Below are 21,689 nucleotides of genomic sequence, written 5' to 3' on the forward strand. Positions count from 1 at the left end.
TTGAATGGGTACAGTATGTAAACCAGTATATTACTTAATTTTAATTTTTGAAAAAAAAGACCCAAAAACTGCGTAAATCAGTTAAGCCAGTATCAGTTAAAAAAAGTATTTTAAAAATTAACTTAGTATTTCGCTTTTATCAAAAGATTTTCGTATTTGTCTACAACCTCTCATTTTGTTTATAAGCTTAATGTGGAACATATAATTTAAACAGAAGTATTTAAAAAAAGTATTAATTATGTATTTTCATCTTACTTTTATACAGTACTCCTTAAAAAGTCCGAGTTGTTAATATATTAATGAATAGTTAACTTGAATATTTTGAATGGTCAAATTTATAAAGTCTAATATAACACTACTCAAATTTTTCAAGTTGATTTTCAAGAATTTAAGCCGTATTTTTAATTGGTGAAATAAAGTGGTTAGTGCCAAGCATAATTTAAAGATTTTAATCAAATAAGTTTTCTTGTTTTATATTTTATAATAAAAATTGTAGTTGATTAAGTTTAATTAAAATAGAGCCACAATTTAGTAAAGCATCAAGTTCAGCTATTTTATTAACTCGTTTTTTATTTTTGAATAGTTATTGATATTTCTTTCTTACGCTGTCACTAGTTGATTTATTTACTTCTGAAATATACATGTTATTAATTTGATAACTTTATGTGAAATTTGAAAATTACTAAACAGTGAACCTTTTATATTAGTAATCATTAAATTTATTTTTTATTGTTGTAAGTAAACAAAGTTTTCGGTTAAATTTTATAGTTTTTCGAATGATAAATGAAAGTTATAATATCTCATGACTTTCAAATTTTTTAAAGGATTATAGTTTAAGCACTAATAAGAGATCTTCTAGCGATAACTTTTTGCACAATATAATTTTAAAAAAATATACTTTTTTCATTCCTATTGTAAAAATAAAGATCTTTGACCGTTTATCTTTTCAAAATATCAAATGCAAAGTATTTTGAATAAGTTTCAATTGATATTATTTCCAAATTTTTGAAAAATTTGGTAAAACTATTATTTTAAGAAGTACTTTTATTTTGCCTTTATCTAAAATTATATCAAAAAAAGGGAAAAAGTACATTGTAATATTGAGTTTTTTTTTCTAGTTAATTTGATTACATAAAAAAACCATTATCTATAAAAAGAGTTTAAGATGTTTTTAGTATAACTAATTTATTATAAGTATTGTTAATATTGAAAAAAACGAGCACGTTAAAAATACAATAACACAAAAAATAAAAATAAACTTTCATTACATACATACAAAAAAAGTTTTAGTTAAAATTACATAGTAGTACTAATACACCTACACAATTTAAAGTTAATGTAATTTAGCACAAAAAACATATTTCGTTTGCATTATATAATTGATTTTTTAACTAAAAACATATTATTGTAAAATTATATAAGTAAAAAACAAATAATTAACACTTACCAGTATTACTTATAACAAAGTCGTAAAACAAATATTAAAACTTTAAAAATTAAAACTTATTCAAAGCATGTTTGATTAATACTTGCAATATAACTTTTTGATTAGGATCTTAAATTTTTAAAACAATTTTATTCCAATAAAACTAATCGTATTTTATTAAAATTTGAAATAATACATTTAATTGAATTGTTAATTTAACAACAAAAAATCAGCGTTCTAAACGTTTAGTCCAAGGACCTAATGTACCAAAAATCCTTTTGGTTACCTAACCAATTTGAAAAAAAAGTTCATACAACTAAATTTTTCGAATCGAATTTAAATTATATTAATTGTATTTAAAAATGTCTGACATACATAAAATTCCTACTAAATAAAATTAATAGTAATAGCTTGTTTTTAACAAAGGTAGTTATTTTGTTTATAATGTTTTTTTATTTTGTTTTTTAATACTTGCATTATTAATCTCCTCAATAAACGAACTGAAGCGAATCATACAAAACTTTGCGGTAGGTCTTTTTTTGGGTATCCTTTTATGGGTATCTTAGTTGCAGCAGCTAATTTTTGAAAAATTTTGCAAAATTATTCATTTTATATATTTTAATGAAGTCATCAAAATACTGGGAAAGTTGTTCATTCTCTAAATATTGCAAACAATGTAGAATCAATCAAAACAGATTCTAAATGTTTACACAGTAAATGAAAATAGAAAATTTATATTAGAAACTTATTAAGGGTGTGTTATATTATTTAAATGCTGTAAAAATGTTTAGAAAGATGTCTATTAGCTTAATTTAAAACTTTATATATATATATAAGCTTATTTTTAACTTAATAAATGCTACTATAATTAATTTAAATGATGGCAGTAACTAAACAATGCTAAAATTTGAATTTAAATTATTTTTTTTCGATATTTTTATTAATTTAACAAAAAATATTTTTTAGTATGTTTATTTATAAATCTAAAAAACCAACATTTAATAATCAAACTAGTAAGAAGTTTATAAAAGTAAACTTTAAAATATTTAAATTCATATTAAACTTTTAAATTTAAATTTATTAAATTTATACGTTAATAGATGAATTTTCTGAGCTCCAAGTATAATTGTCGCGCTTTAAAAGTTTTGTTTATGAAAAAACTTAAAAGTATAAGAAATCAATAATTTTTACATCTAAAAAAGTATGAGAGAATATTAATTGCCATTTATGATCTAAATCTCAATGTCAAGCTTATTTTTTTTTTTTGCATCGGGTAGAAACATATTTTTAATTTTTTTATATTATAGTAAACTCAATAAGAATTCCTTTCAGCAAATTATGTTACTGAACAAATAACTAATGATTTAATGTATTTTATGCTATCAAACAGTTTAAACTGAAACTTAAACTTTTTTATTTTTAGTTGTATTGGTTAAAACATAAACATAAAAACTTACAGTTATAAATACCAGAATTGACTAGTAAAATTAGTAATAAAATAGGTTTACATCTGAACTAATTATTTTTATTTAAAGTTTTTCACGCAGTCACTGGTTAATTACAAGAAAAAAAATATTTTAAAACGTCTAAAGTAAAAAAATTAAAATAGTACAAAATCTAAGGGAATAAGTTAAGAGTATTTATGCTTATATAATACCTTGTAGTTACATTATACTAAGTTAACATTTTAATAACAGTTAGATAAACTCAGTAATAATCAAGTCATGAAAAAAATTAAGGTGTTAAACAAAAATAAATTGTTGATTATCTACTTTAAGATACTCGAATCAATTTAAAGTAAAAACCTTTGTCCCTTTTGTAACTTTCATTAAAAAAAATACATATATATATTGTCAAACTATACCATTACAAAAAGATTATAAAAAATATTGCCGTACATTGAAAAAACAGCTAATATATCCGTAAAAAAACAATCTGTCAGCTCTTTTATATCAAAAATATCTAACTGAGACTTTGTTACACGTATAACTAATACTACAAGAATTTACTTGTGATTATCATTATAAGTACTAGATTATTCGTTTTTATTTTAAATTTTTAATCAATCACTTGCTTCATTGATTACAAGAAAATGCTATTTAAGAACCTCAGTGTCTTGTTTAGATCTACTAAATATGTTAAAGCTTAGTATAACAGATCTTTTCTACTGATTTCAACTATATTTAGATTAACTGGAATTATATAAGAAAAACCAATTCATAAACAAAATTTAACTTGTTAGACTTTTGTTTAAAATTTCAAGAAATCTATAAATTTTCATTAAGCAAATAACTTTAACACTATTAAACATTTTGTAGAAAGTTTTCACTCTAGAAAAGAAAGCTTAATAAAAAAATAACAGTTAAAACTAAATTTTTTAGGATAATTAAATTTACTTTACTTAGTTTGATTTTGAAATACATAAATTTTTTAAGTTTAATGACAATATATCTAATCAGTTCAGTGTTTATTACAACTATACATTTCAATATGGTTGATCCCAAGAGAGATGAAATTAGTGATTTAGCCGAAATGTGTTTTGAAAATGGTTTGTATAGGGATGCTCGCAACTTCATTGAAACTGTTATTGCTATAAAATCCCCTTCAAAAACCCCACTTACAAAAACTGAAGTAAACATACTGATAGAATGTTGGAACAAAGAATCAGAGCCTTTGATAAGTGTTATGAATTTTTCGAGAGAAGATGCAAGCGTGAACCTCAAAAACTTCCTGATTAAAATTGCAAGAGATATTAAACAATTAACAGATGTATATGTCAAATTGATAGACAGTTGCTTGTTGCTAAACAATAGTGATTATACATCTGCTTATTACAAATTTTACAAAGGTACTGTGCAATTAATTAGTGCCACTGTTGCTCCTTTGGACCAGAAACTTTTCCTGTATAAGCACAGTTTAAAAATCTTAGAGGAAACAAATGAATGGGCAATTAAAAATGTGAGTATTTCTGACAAAATGAGGCTTAGACTGGCAGTTGTTTTATCCGTATTTTCCTTTAAACGTGGTGACAAAACAAAAGCTATTGACATTGCTCGTAATGCGTATAATGAGTGTATGAAAACAAGAAAGCAGTATAAGGACAATATGGGCCGTGAACAGCAATTAGAAGATGCCTCGCTTAGTGCACTTACAGATTTGAAAAAATTTCTGGATTCCTGTGCTAAGAACAAATAAAGTTGGTAGTTAATTTAATCTTTTCTAGAATCTAGCTTCTTTTCCCCTTATGCTTATATATAACTATATTTTGTTGTGAGCAGCATTATTATGTTCATCTATACTTTTTGTTTCTGTTAGCATCTGTTTTTACTTTGTATGCAATAAATTCACGAATAAAAAATTGTATATGTTATGGTAATTTAAACAATATGTAGAATATATTACTCGTTAATTTAAGTATTCTAATAAATTACCAACCAGTTAAACAATATGAAAATCAACCAAAACATAATTAAAGAATCTTTATTAGTTAAAATGTATTAATACTACACTCAATTTAGTAACATTCTTAGTAGGTACACAGCTCCTTAATTTAAACATACTGTTTATTAAACGATAAGAAAACGCCAAAAAAGGTTGTTCTAAAGACCTGGTAAACTAAAAAACCTTTCGGTTATCGAGTTGTACACAACATGCATTTTAAAATTGTTTACGATCAAGTAAAAACTAAATTTTATAATATAAACTTATAAACCTAATGAAAAATACCATCAATATGACTATTTAACTTAATAGTTAAGTTTAACCAATTTATTGTGCAAACATTCAGTAAACCAAGTGGTTGCTATGATTTTCGTTCATTTATAATTATAAAAAATAAGTTATAAAAATGATTATGATGTAACATGAACATTTACTTGTATGTTAGTACTTGTACGCAATAAAGTAGACAACATTGCTTAAAAAATTAAGAAATGTAGAAAAATATTAATGATTAATTATTTTTACCTCTTTTATTTTGTGTTATTTAACTTTAAAACACGTTTGTTATACCTATTTGACATTTTTCCTTTCAATTAAATAGAATAAAACTAACCTAGCTTTATATTTGCGATATGTTTTTGTTATTTATTTTGAGATTTTATGAGAATAAAAACTATACTACAAAATATATATAAAAAGTTTTAAGTTGCAAACATTGTACTATCTTAGCTTCGAAATAAACGTTTTACTGTTTTTCATCATATAACGAAGCGCTTTAATAATTTAATGGCTAAAATAGTTGTTTTTGAATGGGTACAGCATGAAAACCAGTATATTACTTGATTTTAATTTTTGAAAAAAAGACCCAAAAACTGCACAAATCAGTTAAGCCAGTATCAGTTAAAAAAAGTATTTTAAAATTAACTTAGTATTTCGCTTTTATCAAAAGATTTTCGTATTTGTCTACAACCTCTTATTTTGTTTATAAGCTTAATGTGGAACATATAATTTAAACAGAAGTATTTAAAAAAAGTATTTATTATGTATTTTCATCTTACTTTTATACAGTACTCCTTAAAAAATCCGAGTTGTGAGTATTTTAATGAATAGTTAACTTGAATATTTTGAATGGTCAAATTTATAAAGTCTAATATAACACTACTCAAATTTTTCAAGTTGATTTTCAAGAATTTAATCCGTGTTTTTAATTGGTGAAATAAAGTGTTTAGTGCCAAGCATAATTTAAAGATTTTAATCAAATAAGTTTTCTTGTTTTATATTTTATGATAAAAATTGTAGTTGATTAAGTTTAATTAAAATAGAGCCACAATTTAGTAAAGCATCAAGTTCAGCTATTTTAATAATTCGTTTTTTATTTTTGAATAGTTATTGATATTTCTTTCTTACGCTGTCACTAGTTGATTTATTTACTTCTGAAATATACATATTATTAATTTGATAGCTTTATGTGAAATTTGAAAATTACTAAACAGTGAATTTCTTATATTAGTAATCATTAAATTTATTTTTTATGGTTGTAAGTAAACAAAGTTTTCGGTTAAATTTTATACTTTTTTGAATGATAAATGAAAGTTATAATATCTCATGACTTTCAAATTTTTTAAAGGATTATAGTTTAAACACTAATAAGAGATCTTCTAGCGATAACTTTTGGCACAATATAATTTAAAAAAATTATACTGTTTTCATTCCTATTGTAAAAATAAAGATCTTTGACTGTTTATTTTTTCAAAATATCAAATGCAAAGTATTTTGAATAAGTTTCAATTGATATTATTTCCAAATTTTTGAAAAATTTGGTAAAACTATTATTTTAAGAAATACTTTTATTTTGCCTTTATCTAAAATTATATCAAAAAAAGGGAAAAAGTACATTGTAATATTGAGTTCTTTTTCTAGTTAATTTGATTACATAAAAAAAGACCATTATCTATAATAAGAGTTCAAGATGTTTTTAGTATAACTAATTTATTATAAGTATTGTTAATATTGAAAAAAACGAGCACGTTAAAAATACAATAATACAAAAAATAAAAATAAACTTCATTACATACTTACACAAAAAGTTTTAGTTAAAATTACATAGTAGTACTAATACACCTACACAATTTAAAGTTAATGTAATTTAGCACAAAAAACATATTTCGTTTGCATTATATAATTGATTTTTTAATTAAAAACATATTATTGTAAAATTATATTAATAAAAAACAAATAGTTAACACTTACCAGTATTACTTATAAAGAAAGTCGTAAAACAAATATTAAAACTTTAAAAATTAAAACTTATTCAAAGCATGTTTGATTAATGCTTGCAATATAACTTTTTAATTAGGAACTTACATTTTTAAAACAATTATATTCCAATAAAACTAATCGTATTTTATTAAAACTTTAAATTATAAATTTAATTGAATTGTTAAATTAACAACAAAAAATCAGCGTTCTAAACGTTTAGTCCAAGGACCTAATGTACCAAAAAACCTTTTGGTTACCTAACCAAATTGAAAAAAAGTTCATACAACTAGATTTTTTAGAATCGAATTCAAATTATATTAATTGTATTTAAAAATGTCTGACATACAGAAAAATCCTATTTAATAAAACTAATAGTAATAGCTTGTTTTTAACAAAGGTAGTTACTTTGTTTATGATGTTTTTTTATTTTGTTTTTTAATACTTGCATTATTAATCTCCTCAATAAACGAACTGAAGTGAATCATACAAAACTTTGCGGTAGGTCTTTTTTAATGGGTATCCTTTTATGGGTATCTTAGTTGCAGCAACTAATTTTTGAAAAATTTTGCAAAATTATTCATTTTATATATCTTAATGACGTCATCAAAATACTGGGAAAGTTGTTCATTCTCTAAATATTGCAAACAATGTAGAATCAACCAAAACAGATTCTAAATGTTTACACAGTAAATCAAAATAAAAAATTTATTTTAGAAACTTATTAAGGGTGTGTTATATTCTTTAAATGCTGTAAAAATGTTTAGAAAGATGTCTATTAGCTTAATTTAAAACTTTATATATATATATGAGCTTATTTTTTACTTAATAAATGCTACTATAATTTTAAAAAGTGGTGGCAAGGTTAAAAAGTTTAAATGATGGCAGTAACTAAACAATGCTAAAATTTGAATTTAAATTATTTTTTTCGATATTTCTAATAATTTAACAAAAAATATTTTTTAGTATGTTTATTTATAAATCTAAAACACCAACATTTAATAATCAAACTAGTAAGAAATTAATAAAAGTAAACTTTAAAATATTTAAATTCATGTTAAACTTTTTAATTTGAAGTTATTAAATTTATACGTTAATAGATAAATTTTCTGAGCTTTAAGTATAATTGTCGCGCTTTAAAAGTTTTGTTTATAAAAAAACTTAAAAGTATAAGAAATCAATAATTTTTACATCTAAAAAAAGTATGTAAGAATATTAATTGCCATTTATGATCTAAATCTCAATGTCAAGCTTATTTATTTTTTTTTTTGCATCAGGTAGAAACATGTTTTTAACTTTTTTATATTATAGTAAACTCAATAAGAATTCCTTTCAGGAAATTATGTTACTGAACAAATAACCAATGATTTAATGTATTTTATGCTATCAAACCGTTTAAACTGAAACTTAAACTTTTTTATTTTTGGTTTTATTGGTTAAAACATAAACATAAAAACTTACGGTTATAAATACCGGAATTGACTAGTAAAATTAGTAATAAAGTAGGTTTACATCTGAACTAATTATTTTTATTTAAAGTTTTTCACGCAGTCACTGGTTAATAACAAGAAAAAAATATTTTAAAACGTTTAAAGTAAAAAATTAAAATAGTACAAAATCTAAGGGAATAAGTTAAGATTATTTATACTTATATAATACTTTGTAGTTACATAATACTAAGTTAACATTTATATAAGAGTTAGATAAACTCAGTGATAATCAAGTCTTAAAAAAAATTAAGGTGTTAAACAAAAATAAATTGTTGACTATCTACTTTAAGATACTCGAATCAATTTAAAGTAAAAACCTTTGTCCCTTTTTTTAATTTTCATTAAAAAAAATACGTATATATTATCAAACTATACCATACAAAAAGATTATAAAAAATATTGCCGTACATTGAAAAAAAACTAATATATCCGTAAAAAAACAATCTGTCAGCTCTTTTATATCAAAAATAACTAACTGAGACTTCGTTACACGTATAACTAATGCTACAAGAATTTACTTGTGATTATCATTATAAGTACTAGATTATTCGTTTTTATTTTAAATTTTTAATCAATCACTTGCTTCATTGATTACAAGAAAATGCTATTTAAGAACCTAAGTGTCTTGTTCAGATCTACTAAATATGTTAAAGCTTAGTATAACAGATCTTTTCTACTGATTTTAACTATATTTAGATTAACTGGAATAATATAAGAAAAACCAATTCATAAACAAAATTTAACTTGTTAGACTTTTGTTTAAGATTTCAAGAAATTTATATTTTTCATTAAGCAAATAACTTTAACACTATTAAACATTGTAGAAAGTTTTTACTCTAGAAAAGAAAGCTTAATAAAAAAATAACAGTTAAAACTAAATTTTTTAGGATAATTAAATTTACTTAACTTAGTTTTTTTTTTTAAATCCATAATTTTTTTAAGTTTAATGACAATATATCTAATCAGTTAGTGTTTATTACAACTATACATTTCAAAATGGTTGATCCCAAGAGAGATGAAATTAGTGATTTAGCCGAAATGTGTTTTGGAAATGGTTTGTATAGGGATGCTCGCAACTTCATTGAAACTATCATTGCTAGAAAATCTCCTTCGAAAACCCCGCTTACAAAAACTGAAGTAAACATACTGATAGAATGTTGGAACAAAGAATCAGAGCCTTTGATAAGTGTTATGAATTTTTCGAGAGAAGATGCAAGCGTGAACCTCAAAAACTTCTTGATTAAAATTGCAAGAGATATTAAACAATTAACAGATGTATATGTCAAATTGATAGACAGTTGCTTGTTGCTAAACAATAGTGATTATACATCTGCTTATTACAAATTTTACAAAGGTACTGTGCAATTAATTAGTGCCACTGTTGCTCCTTTGGACCAGAAACAATTCCTGTATAAGCAGAGTTTAAAAATCTTAGAGGAAACAAATGAATGGGCAATTAAAAATGTGAGTATTTCCGACAAAATGAGGCTTAGACTGGCAGTTGTTTTATCCGTATTTTACTTTAATCGTAATGACAAAACAAAAGCTATTGACATTGCTCGTAATGCGTATAATGAGTGTATGAAAACAAGAAAGCAGTATAAGGACAATATGGGCCGTGAACAGCAATTAGAAGAAGCCTCGCTTAGTGCACTTACAGATTTGAAAAAATTTCTGGATTCCAGCGCTAAGAACAAATAAAGTTGGGAGTTAATTTAATCTTTTCTAGAATCTAGCTTCTTTTCCCCTTATGCTTATATATAACTATATTTTGTTGTGAGCAGCATTATTATGTTCATCTATACTTTTTGTTTCTGTTAGCATCTGTTTTTACTTTGTATGCAATAAATTCACGAATAAAAAATTGTATATGTTATGGTAATTTAAACAATATGTAGAATATATTACTCGTTAATTTAAGTATTCTAATAAATTACCAACCAGTTAAACAATATGAAAATCAACCAAAACATAATTAAAGAATCTTTATTAGTTAAAATGTATTAATACTACACTCAATTTAGTAACATTCTTAGTAGGTACACAGCTCCTTAATTTAAACATACTGTTTATTGAACGATAAGAAAACGCCAAAAAAGGTTGTTTTAAAGATCTGGTAAACGAAAAAACCTTTCGGTTATCGAGTTGTACACAACATGCATTTTAAAATTGTTTACGATCAAGTAAAAACTAAATTTTATAATATAAACTTATAAACCTAATGAAAAATACCATCAATATGACTTTTTAACTTAATAGTTAAGTTTAACCAATTTATTGTGCAAAGATTCAGTAAACCAAGTGGTTGCTATGATTTTCGTTCATTTATAATTATAAAACTGATTATGATGTAACATGAACATTTACTTGTATGTTAGTACTTGTACGCAATAAAGTAGACAACATTGCTTAAAAAATTTAAGAAATGTTGAAAAATATTAATGATTAATTATTTTTACCTCTTTTATTTTAAAATATTTAACTTAAAACACGTTTGTTATACCTATTTAACATTTTTCCTTTCAATTAAATAGAATAAAACTAACCTAGCTTTATGTTTGCGATATGTTTTTGTTATTTATTTTGATATTTTATGAGAATAAAAACTATACTACAAAATATAAAGAAAAGTTTTAAGTTGCAAACATTGTACTATCTTAGCTCCGAAATAAACGTTTTACTGTTTTTCATCATATAACGAAAAGCTTTAATAATTTTATGGCTAAAATAGTTGTTTTTGAATGGGAACAGTATGAAAACCAGTATATTACTTAATTTTAATTTTTGAAAAAAAAAGACCGAAAAACTGCACAAATCAGTTAAGCCAGTATCAGTTAAAAAAAGTATTTTAAAAATTAACTTAGTATTTCGCTTTTATCAAAAGATTTTCGTATTTGTCTACAACCTCTCATTTTGTTTATAAGCTTAATGTGGAACATATAATTTAAACAGAAGTATTTAAAAAAAGTATTAATTATGTATTTTCATCTTACTTTTATACACTACTCCTTAAAAAATCCGAGTTGTTAATATATTAATGAATAGTTAACTTAAATATTTTGAATGGTCAAATTTATAAAGTCTAATATAACACTACTCAAATTTTTCAAGTTGATTTTCAAGAATTTAAGCCGTATTTATAATTGGTGAAATAAAGTGGTTAGTGCCAAGCATAATTTAAAGATTTTAGTCAAATAAGTTTTCTTGTTTTATATTTTATAATAAAAATTGTAGTTGATTAAGTTTAATTAAAATAGAGCCACAATTTAGTAAAGCATCAAGTTCAGCTATTTTATTAACTCGTTTTTTATTTTTGAATAGTTATTGATATTTCTTTCTTACGCTGTCACTAGTTGATTTATTTACTTCTGAAATATACATGTTATTAATTTGATAACTTTATGTGAAATTTGAAAATTACTAAACAGTGAACTTCTTATATTAGTAATCATTAAATTTATTTTTTATTGTTGTAAGTAAACAAAGTTTTCGGTTAAGTTTTATACTTTTTTGAATGATAAATGAAAGTTATAATATCTTATGACTTTAAAATTATTTTAAAAGATTATAGTTTAAGCACTAATAAGAGATCTTCTAGCAATAACTTTTTGCACAATATAATTTAAAAAAATTATACTGTTTTCATTCCTATTGTAAAATTAAAGATCTTTGACCGTTTATTTCTTAAAAATATCAAATGCAAAGTATTTTGAATAAGTTTTAATTGATATTATTTCCAAATTTTTGAAAAATTTGGTAAAACTATTATTTTAAGAAGTACTTTTATTTTGCCTTTATCTAAAATTATATCAAAACAAGGGAAAAAGTACATTGTAATATTGAGTTTTTTTTTCTAGTTAGTTTGATTACATAAAAAAAAACCATTATCTATAAAAAGAGTTCAAGATGTTTTTAGTATAACTAATTTATTATAATTATTGTTAATATTAAAAACGAGCACGTTAAAAATACAATAACACAAAAAATAAAAATAAACTTTCATTACATACATACACAAAAAGTTTTAGTTAAAATTACATAGTAGTACCAATACACCTACACAATTTAAAGTTAATGTAATTTAGCACAAAAAACATATTTCGTTTGCATTATATAATTGATTTTTTAACTAAAAACATATTATTGTAAAATTATATAAGTAAAAAACAAATAGTTAACACTTACCAGTATTACTTATAAACAAAGTCGTAAAACAAATATTAAAACATTAAAAATTAAAACTTATTCAAAGCATGTTTGATTAATACTTGCAATATAACTTTTTGATTAGGATCTTAAATTTTTAAAACAATTATATTCCAATAAAACTAATCGTATTTTATTAAAATTTGAAATGATACATTTAATTGAATTGTTAATTTAACAACAAAAAAATCAGCGTTCTAAACGTTAAGTCCAAGGACCTAATGTACTAAAAAACCTTTTGGTTACCTAACCAATTTGAAAAAAAGTTCATACAACTAGATTTTTTAGAATAAAAAGATACCAATATAGCTTCTAGCAGTGGCGTCGCGTGGTAATTTTGTTAGGGGGCGCACAAAAATAATAGTAGATATTTTTTTTTGAAATGCATTAACTAGTTGAAAAAACATTTTAGAAAAATGATAACTATATTTTGTTTAAAATAATAGTGAACTTTATATTTAGTGTAGGTCATAATGGGTTCGTCCTTGCTACTTATGCCCTAAAAGATAATTGTTCCAATAATTAATGTTTTAACCTGTTAAGCACATAGAAGAAAGAATAACTTTTTTACTTTAAATTAGTTTTATTTTCTGCATTATAAACTAAACTTCTAGTTATTTATACCTTGTATTTTGAAATTTTATGTAATATTTGTAAAAAACATAATACTGAAAATAAATAAATTGATTTGTTTCAACTTTGGTAATAAGTTTAATAATTAAAATTTTCAAAAATCTGGTTTTTACAAATTGCTTTTAATAGTAAAAAACGATAGAAGAAGTAGATTCTTTGTACATTTTTTGAAAATTTACAACAATTAACTTCTAAAACTTATCTTCCATACATTTTTATTAAAAATTTTTATAAAGCAGGCCATATCTTAAAAGTTATGAGGGTATTATAGTGTACAAAACTTAATATAATACTTTAGCTTGATAATCGTTTAAATTGTTTAGGATTTTTGTTTTTAATAGTATTTATATTATCTTTTTAGGAATTTTATACACACTAGATTAAAAATAATAATAAATAAAGTAGTAATAAACCGAACTCACATGGAAGTTCGCTGCAAAAAGATAAAAGTATAATAAAAAGCTTGAAGTTTGTAATTTATAAAGGTTTTACTAAGAGTATTGATGATTAAAGTTCGAAAATTTTTTGTAACTTAGCTATGTGACGTAATCATCTTGTTGTTTGAACTGATGTAAAATTTGAAATAATTTGTTTTTTTTTATAAATTTATAAAAGTTTTGCTAAATTGTTATATTGAAGAAGGTTTATGTAATCAAAACTTATAAGTTGCTCACCCCTATTTTAAGACAAAATTTTAATATAATAAATTATTATAATAATTTTTGATAAAATATTAATATATTTATATATGTTAAAAGAGGAAAAAATATGCTTTACTGTTTGGTAGTTAAAAATTATTTTGCAAAAAATTAATGAAGTTATTTATGATTTTAAATTGTTCAGTTTAATTTATTGAGCTCTGATCGAGATGTCTTCTATCTTTTCAAAAGCTGTGCAAACTAAATTATCTAAAAATAATTGCTGTTCAAACTAAATTTTTTTTTGTTAAAAATAAACACTATTTCTATTTATGAGAGTCTTTATAATAAATAAATATGTTAAGCACCAATAAATTTCTTGTAAATATCTTTTTCTATTGGAAAGTTTACATTATAGGTAAAAATATTTTATTTCGGTCGACAAAAACTTCAACGCACAGTAAAATAGTTAATATGACTTTATTGTGCTCACACTGTTAACACCACTGCTCTAACTAATTCGTATTGAAACTTGATTTTAACACATATATTATTATTTATTTATTACTGGACTTAAAAATGCAAACTTTACTTAAGTTGTAGTCCTAGGCACGGAGTAGGAACTACTTTTAATTAGGTTAAGTTCCCTATTTGGTGATAAACGCTTTGATCGTTTAACTCTTAAGGCTTTTACTGAACTTACCTAACTCTTAAAGTTTAATTTAGTAACTGATAAGTATGTAATAAACTTAATATATATAATCTCTTTAATGAAGTGAGCTTATTGAGAAAGTGATAAAGCAGGTATTATACTGGTAAGTTAAACTGCGAAAATAAACACAACAAATATTCTACAAGTTTAAAAGTTCTTAATTTCTTAAAATGCTGAAACGAAAAAAAAAAGGTCTCACTAATAATTAGTGATGTACCGGACTCACTATCCGGGTCCGGGTCCGGCCGGATATTGCCATTTTTGTCTGATATCCGGATCCGGCCGGACTCTAATTTGAAAAAAAAGTCCGGATCCGGTTCCGGCCGGATTCTAATTTGAAAAAAAAGTCCGGATCCGGTTCCGGCCGGATTCTAATTTGAAAAAAAAGTCCGGATCCGGGTCCGGCCGGATCCTAACAGAGATCCGGCCGGACCCGGATCTAGTTAGTAAAAAAGGGCATACTGAAAAGTATTTTTATAAAAACAAACCCTGTGTAAATTAATAAGAGTCATTTTCGTCAGTTGAAATTAAACACCTACTGTGATTGGCTCATTTTGTACACGTGACTAATTTACATTTGTTTACATTTAAACTATGAAAATAAGCATTTCAGAAATGCAACTCTTCACATATGTTGTAAAATTGAAAACTTTGGAATGAATACTTGCATTATTTATTGTTTAAAGTTGAGCTCAAAGAATATTTAGAGTTAATACGGTCGAATGTACGAGCCAATGAGAATCATATGACGAAATGTTTCAAACTAAATACTGATGCAACAAAACATCAGAACACGACAGGCAGTTTATATGTAAGCAGTTAGTTAGTTTGGTGTGCAGCTTGAAGCAACAAAATATCTTGAACTGTTTAGTGATTGAATATTGTAAGTAGTGTTGTGTTTTAAAAGTGAATATTTCAACTGGTGTTTAATTGTTTAAATATTTGCCAGGTTTATAGTTTAATAGTTTATTTAAAATTTTACAGTTACTTCTTTATTAAAAGTTTTATTTAATTTTTAGTTTATTGTTTTAAGTTTTTTGATATAGATTTAAATAGCTTCCAGTTTTCAAAGTGTTACCAAATTAATTAATAATTTTGTATATGCTAGTATTTCTTGTTGTGTTTTATATAAAAGATTCATCACTCAAAACTGTCGTGTTTGGTTACAGAAAGTAGTCTCAGTTAGAATTTAGTATTTGTTAGATATTAATTAAGTAAGGTAGGATTTAATTATGATGGGTAGTACTAATAAGTTAAGTGTACCACAACCAGTCCACAACTTTACTACCAAATTGTCAACCTTTGCTAGCTGTTCTACTGATTATTAGATTAAAGTATTTTTTTCAGTTTTTAAAAACCTCATTCTGACTCAGGCTTGTTTATACTAGTGATGTACCGGACTCACTATCCGGGTCCGGGTCCGGCCGGATATTGCCATTTTTGTCTGATATCCGGATCCGGCCGGACTCTAATTTGAAAAAAAAGTCCGGATCCGGTTCCGGCCGGATTCTAATTTGAAAAAAAAGTCCGGATCCGGTTCCGGCCGGATTCTAATTTGAAAAAAAAGTCCGGATCCGGGTCCGGCCGGATCCTAACAGAGATCCGGCCGGACCCGGATCTAGTTAGTAAAAAAGGGCATACTGAAAAGTATTTTTATAAAAACAAACCCTGTGTAAATTAATAAGAGTCATTTTCGTCAGTTGAAATTAAACACCTACTGTGATTGGCTCATTTTGTACACGTGACTAATTTACATTTGTTTACATTTAAACTATGAAAATAAGCATTTCAGAAATGCAACTCTTCACATATGTTGTAAAATTGAAAACTTTGGAATGAATACTTGCATTATTTATTGTTTAAAGTTGAGCTCAAAGAATATTTAGAGTTAATACGGTCGAATGTACGAGCCAATGAGAATCATATGACGAAATGTTTCAAACTAAATACTGATGCAACAAAACATCAGAACACGACAGGCAGTTTATATGTAAGCAGTTAGTTAGTTTGGTGTGCAGCTTGAAGCAACAAAATATCTTGAACTGTTTAGTGATTGAATATTGTAAGTAGTGTTGTGTTTTAAAAGTGAATATTTCAACTGGTGTTTAATTGTTTAAATATTTGCCAGGTTTATAGTTTAATAGTTTATTTAAAATTTTACAGTTACTTCTTTATTAAAAGTTTTATTTAATTTTTAGTTTATTGTTTTAAGTTTTTTGATATAGATTTAAATAGCTTCCAGTTTTCAAAGTGTTACCAAATTAATTAATAATTTTGTATATGCTAGTATTTCTTGTTGTGTTTTATATAAAAGATTCATCACTCAAAACTGTCGTGTTTGGTTACAGAAAGTAGTCTCAGTTAGAATTTAGTATTTGTTAGATATTAATTAAGTAAGGTAGGATTTAATTATGATGGGTAGTAATAATAAGTTAAGTGTACCACAACCAGTCCACAACTTTACTACCAAATTGTCAACCTTTGCTAGCTGTTCTACTGATTATTAGATTAAAGTATTTTTTTCAGTTTTTAAAAACCTCATTCTGACTCAGGCTTGTTTATACTCACTCTAGCTAGTTTTATTGACTTAAACAGTGGCAACCCTGCTAGTTTGAAAATTTTTGGGAATTTTAGAAAATATTGGACTGACTCAGGCTAGTTTAGTTTTTTATAAAAACTCAGGCTAGTTTTCTTTTAAATTTTGAATGAGTTTGAGCTGATCCAGTTTTAAATATTTGGTAATTTTCTAGTGTATTTTGTTCAAGAACTTGATTTCAGATTTTTAATTGTAAATAACACCTAAATTTGTAAACTTTGTGGCTAGCTGTTCTACTTATTATTAGTTTAAAGTTCTTTTTTTTTCAGTTTTTAAAAACCTCATTCTGACTCAGGCTAGTTTATACTAGTGATGTAGCGGACTCACTATCCGGGTCCGGGTCCGGCCGGATATTGTCATTTTTGTCTGATATCCGGGTCCGGCCGGATTCTAATTTTAAAAAAAAGTCCGGATCCGGTTCCGGCCGGATTCTAATTTGAAAAAAAAGTCCGGGTCCGGTTCCGGCCGGATTCTAATTTGAAAAAAAAGTCCGGGTCCGGTTCCGGCCGGATTCTAATTTGAAAAAAAAGTCCGGGTCCGGATCCGGCCGGACCCAAAATTGTGGGTCCGGTACATCACTAGTTTATACTCACTCTAGCTAGTTTTATTGACTTAAACAGTGGCAACCCTGCTAGTTTGAAAATTTTTGGGAATTTTAGAAAATATTGGACTGACTCAGGCTAGTTTAGTTTTTTATAAAAACTCAGGCTAGTTTTCTTTTAAATTTTGAATGAGTTTGAGCTGATCCAGTTTTAAATATTTGGTAATTTTCTAGTGTATTTTGTTCAAGAACTTGATTTCAGATTTTTAATTGTAAATAACACCTAAATTTGTAAACTTTGTGGCTAGCTGTTCTACTTATTATTAGTTTAAAGTTCTTTTTTTTTCAGTTTTTAAAAACCTCATTCTGACTCAGGCTAGTTTATACTAGTGATGTAGCGGACTCACTATCCGGGTCCGGGTCCGGCCGGATATTGTCATTTTTGTCTGATATCCGGGTCCGGCCGGATTCTAATTTTAAAAAAAAGTCCGGATCCGGTTCCGGCCGGATTCTAATTTGAAAAAAAAGTCCGGGTCCGGTTCCGGCCGGATTCTAATTTGAAAAAAAAGTCCGGGTCCGGTTCCGGCCGGATTCTAATTTGAAAAAAAAGTCCGGGTCCGGTACATCACTACTAATAATACGTAGTCTTAAGTTGTGATGTGCTTCTTGCACAACGATAGCAAGACTGAGCACAATATAACACAATAATACAAATAAACACCAGATATCTTACAAAATGAAAATCATAAAAAAAGGTCCTAAAATAAATTAGTGTATTAAAGTTGATGTGTCTTCTGCCCAGTCTTATGGCTAACTAAGCATAATGTAATAAAATAATAAAAATAAACACAGAGATCTTATAAAATGAAAATCACAAAATAAGTTTTAAATTCAATTAGTGTATTAAAGTTTTAAAGTTGCTGTGCCGTCCGCACGGTCTTATGGCTAACAAAGCGCAATAACAAACATTTTTAAAGTTTTGTTCGTGATTTTATAAACAGTAGTGTAACGCCCTCTGGTGGTCATTTAAAAAACAACAAAATATACATTTTGTTACAAAGATGCTTTTAAAAGTTATGCATTTTTTTTATGAAATGTATATTTCTGTTTCTATATTATAAAAAGTACTAAATTAAATAAATAAAAATTTTAAATAGATCAAATTACTAAATAAATTAAAATATACCATTAAAAAGTATATAACAATAAAATTGCTCTTTTAAAAACTGTATAATTTTGTTAAGCTAACGTAACAATATTTTAAATTTCTAATAATTTAAGAAAAAACTATTTTTAATATGTATATTTATAAATCTAAAACACAAACATTTAATAATCAAGCTAATAAGAAATTTATAAAAGTAAGTTTCAAAATTGTTAAATTTGTATTAAAGTTTTTAATTAAATGTTATTAAATTTATACGTTAATAGATGAATTTGCTGAACTCCTAGTATAATTGTCGCTCTTTTAAAGTTTTGTTTTAAAAAAACTTAAAAGTATAAGAAATCAATGATTTCCACATCTAAAAAAAAGTGTAATAATAAGAATTGCCATTTGTATCTAAATCTCAATGTCAAGCTTATTTTAAACCTTTTTGAATCGGGTAGAAAAATATTTCTAACTTTTTTATAATATAGTAAACTTGATAAGAATTCATTCAACAAATTATGTTACTGAACAAACAACTAATGATTTAATGTATTTTATGCTATCAAACCGTTAAAACTAAAATTTATACTTTTTTATTTTTAGTTTTATCGGCTAAAACATTAAAACATAAAAACTTACAATTATAAATACCGGAAATGACTAGTAAAAATAGTAATAAAATAGGTTTACAACAGAATTAATTATTTTAATTTGAAGAATTTCACGCAGTCACTGCTTAATTAGAAGAAAAAAAATATTTGAAACTGCAATGTATACTGCTGAACGATGTATTTTTAAGTTTCTAATTTTAAAAGAGTAAAAAATTAAAAGGTACAAAACCTAAGGAAACAAGTTTAAAGTATTCATACTTAAATAATACTTTGTAGTTACATAATACAAAGTTAACATTTATATAAGAATTAGATAAACTCAGTAATTATCAAGTTATTTAAAAAAATTAAGGTGTTAAACAAAATTAAATAAATTGTAGATTATCTACTTTAAGATACTCGTATCAATTAAAAGTAGAAAACCCTCTACCCATTTGTAACTTTCATTAAAAAAAGTATATCTACATTATTAAACTATACCATTACAAAAAGATTATAACAAAAATACTGCTGTCCAATAAAAAGAATATATGCTAATATATCAGTTTAAAAACAACCTTTTAGATTTTGTATATTAGAAATAGCTAATTGAGACTTTTTTAGACGTATAATTAATACTACAGGAATTTACTTGTGATAATCAATACAAGGACTTCGTGATTGCTTTTTATTTTAAGTTTTAACTCAATCACTTGCTTCATTGATTAAAAGAAAATCAAGTTTCGACATACTTCTGTTAAATTCTACCAAATATGCTAACGTTTAAGATAACAGATCTTTACTACTGTTTTTAAGAAAATTTAGGTTAACTGGAATTTTGTAAGAGATTTGTTGTAAATAAAATAAAATTTTTAGACTTCCTTGTGAGATTTCAAGATATTTTCATCTATTCATTAAGCGAATAACTTAAATACTATCAAACGTTTTGCAGAAGTGTTTAACTCTTTTAACAAAGCTTAAAAAAAATAACATTAAGATTTTTTTTATAAGATAATAAAAGTACTTATCTTAGCGTATTCTTGAAATACTGAACTTGTTATATTTATTTTACAATATATTTTAACAGTTCAGTGTTTTATATAATTATAAATACAATATGGTTGACTCCAATAGAGATGAAATTGTTGCTTTAGCCAAAATGTGTATTGGAAATGGTTGGTATAGGTATGCTCGCAACCTCATTGAATACATTGTTACTAGTAACTCACCTTCAAAAACTCCACTCACAGTTGCTGAAACAAACATACTGATAGAATGTTTGAACAAAGAATTAGGGCCATTGATTAATTTGATGACTTTTTCAAGTGTAGATGCAATCGAAAGTCTCAAAAACTTTCAGATTAAAGTTGTAAGTGATATTAAACAGTTAACAGATGTATATGTTAAATTAATTGACAGTTGTTTGTTGTTAAACAATAACGACACTGCATCTGCTTCTTACAAACTTTTCAAAGGTACTTTGCTATCATTAAGTGCTGGTGTTGCTCCTGATAACAAGAAACTAGATCTTGTTGAGCAAAGTTTGCAAAACTTAGAGGAAGTAAAGGAATGGGCAAGTCAGAATGTCAATCCTTGTCACCAAATAAGGCTCAGACTGGGAATTACTTTTTCTAAACTTTACTTAAGCCGTAATGACCAATTAAGAGCTGTTGATATTGTTCGTAAAGCGTATGATGAGTGCATGGTTATACGAAGGCAGTATTTAAACGAAATAAGTCGTGAACAGATATTGGAAGATGCACTTGAAGCTTTGAGAAGCTTCTTGGATATCAAGGACCAACAATAAGTTAAACTTGTAGTTTGACCTTTTCTATAATTTAGCTTCTTTCGGTTATAAATGTTTTTTTTTGTTGTGAGTAGCATTATTTTGTTTATCTATATATTATGTTTCTGTCAGCATCTGTTTTTATTTTGTATGCAATAAATTCATAAAAAAATTATTAATTGTTGTGGTAATGAAAACTAAACGCTAAATAATTTATTAGTAAG

General features: G+C 25.1%; 1 protein-coding gene across 1 annotated transcript; it reads left to right on the top strand.

Annotated features, from left to right (window-relative positions):
- The first annotated feature begins 20,796 nt into the window (after positions 1-20,796).
- LOC145836846 (uncharacterized) lies at positions 20,797-21,486 on the top strand. The gene has a single exon (XM_082944618.1). The coding sequence runs from the start codon at positions 20,797-20,799 to the stop codon at positions 21,484-21,486; it is 690 nt and encodes a 229-aa protein (XP_082800744.1).
- The last annotated feature ends 203 nt before the right edge of the window (positions 21,487-21,689 follow it).

The sequence above is a fragment of the Thalia democratica genome, chromosome 5 (genome assembly GCF_965202585.1).
Source record: "Thalia democratica chromosome 5, ktThaDemo2.hap1.1, whole genome shotgun sequence".
Classification (NCBI taxonomy): Eukaryota; Metazoa; Chordata; class Thaliacea; order Salpida; family Salpidae; genus Thalia; species Thalia democratica.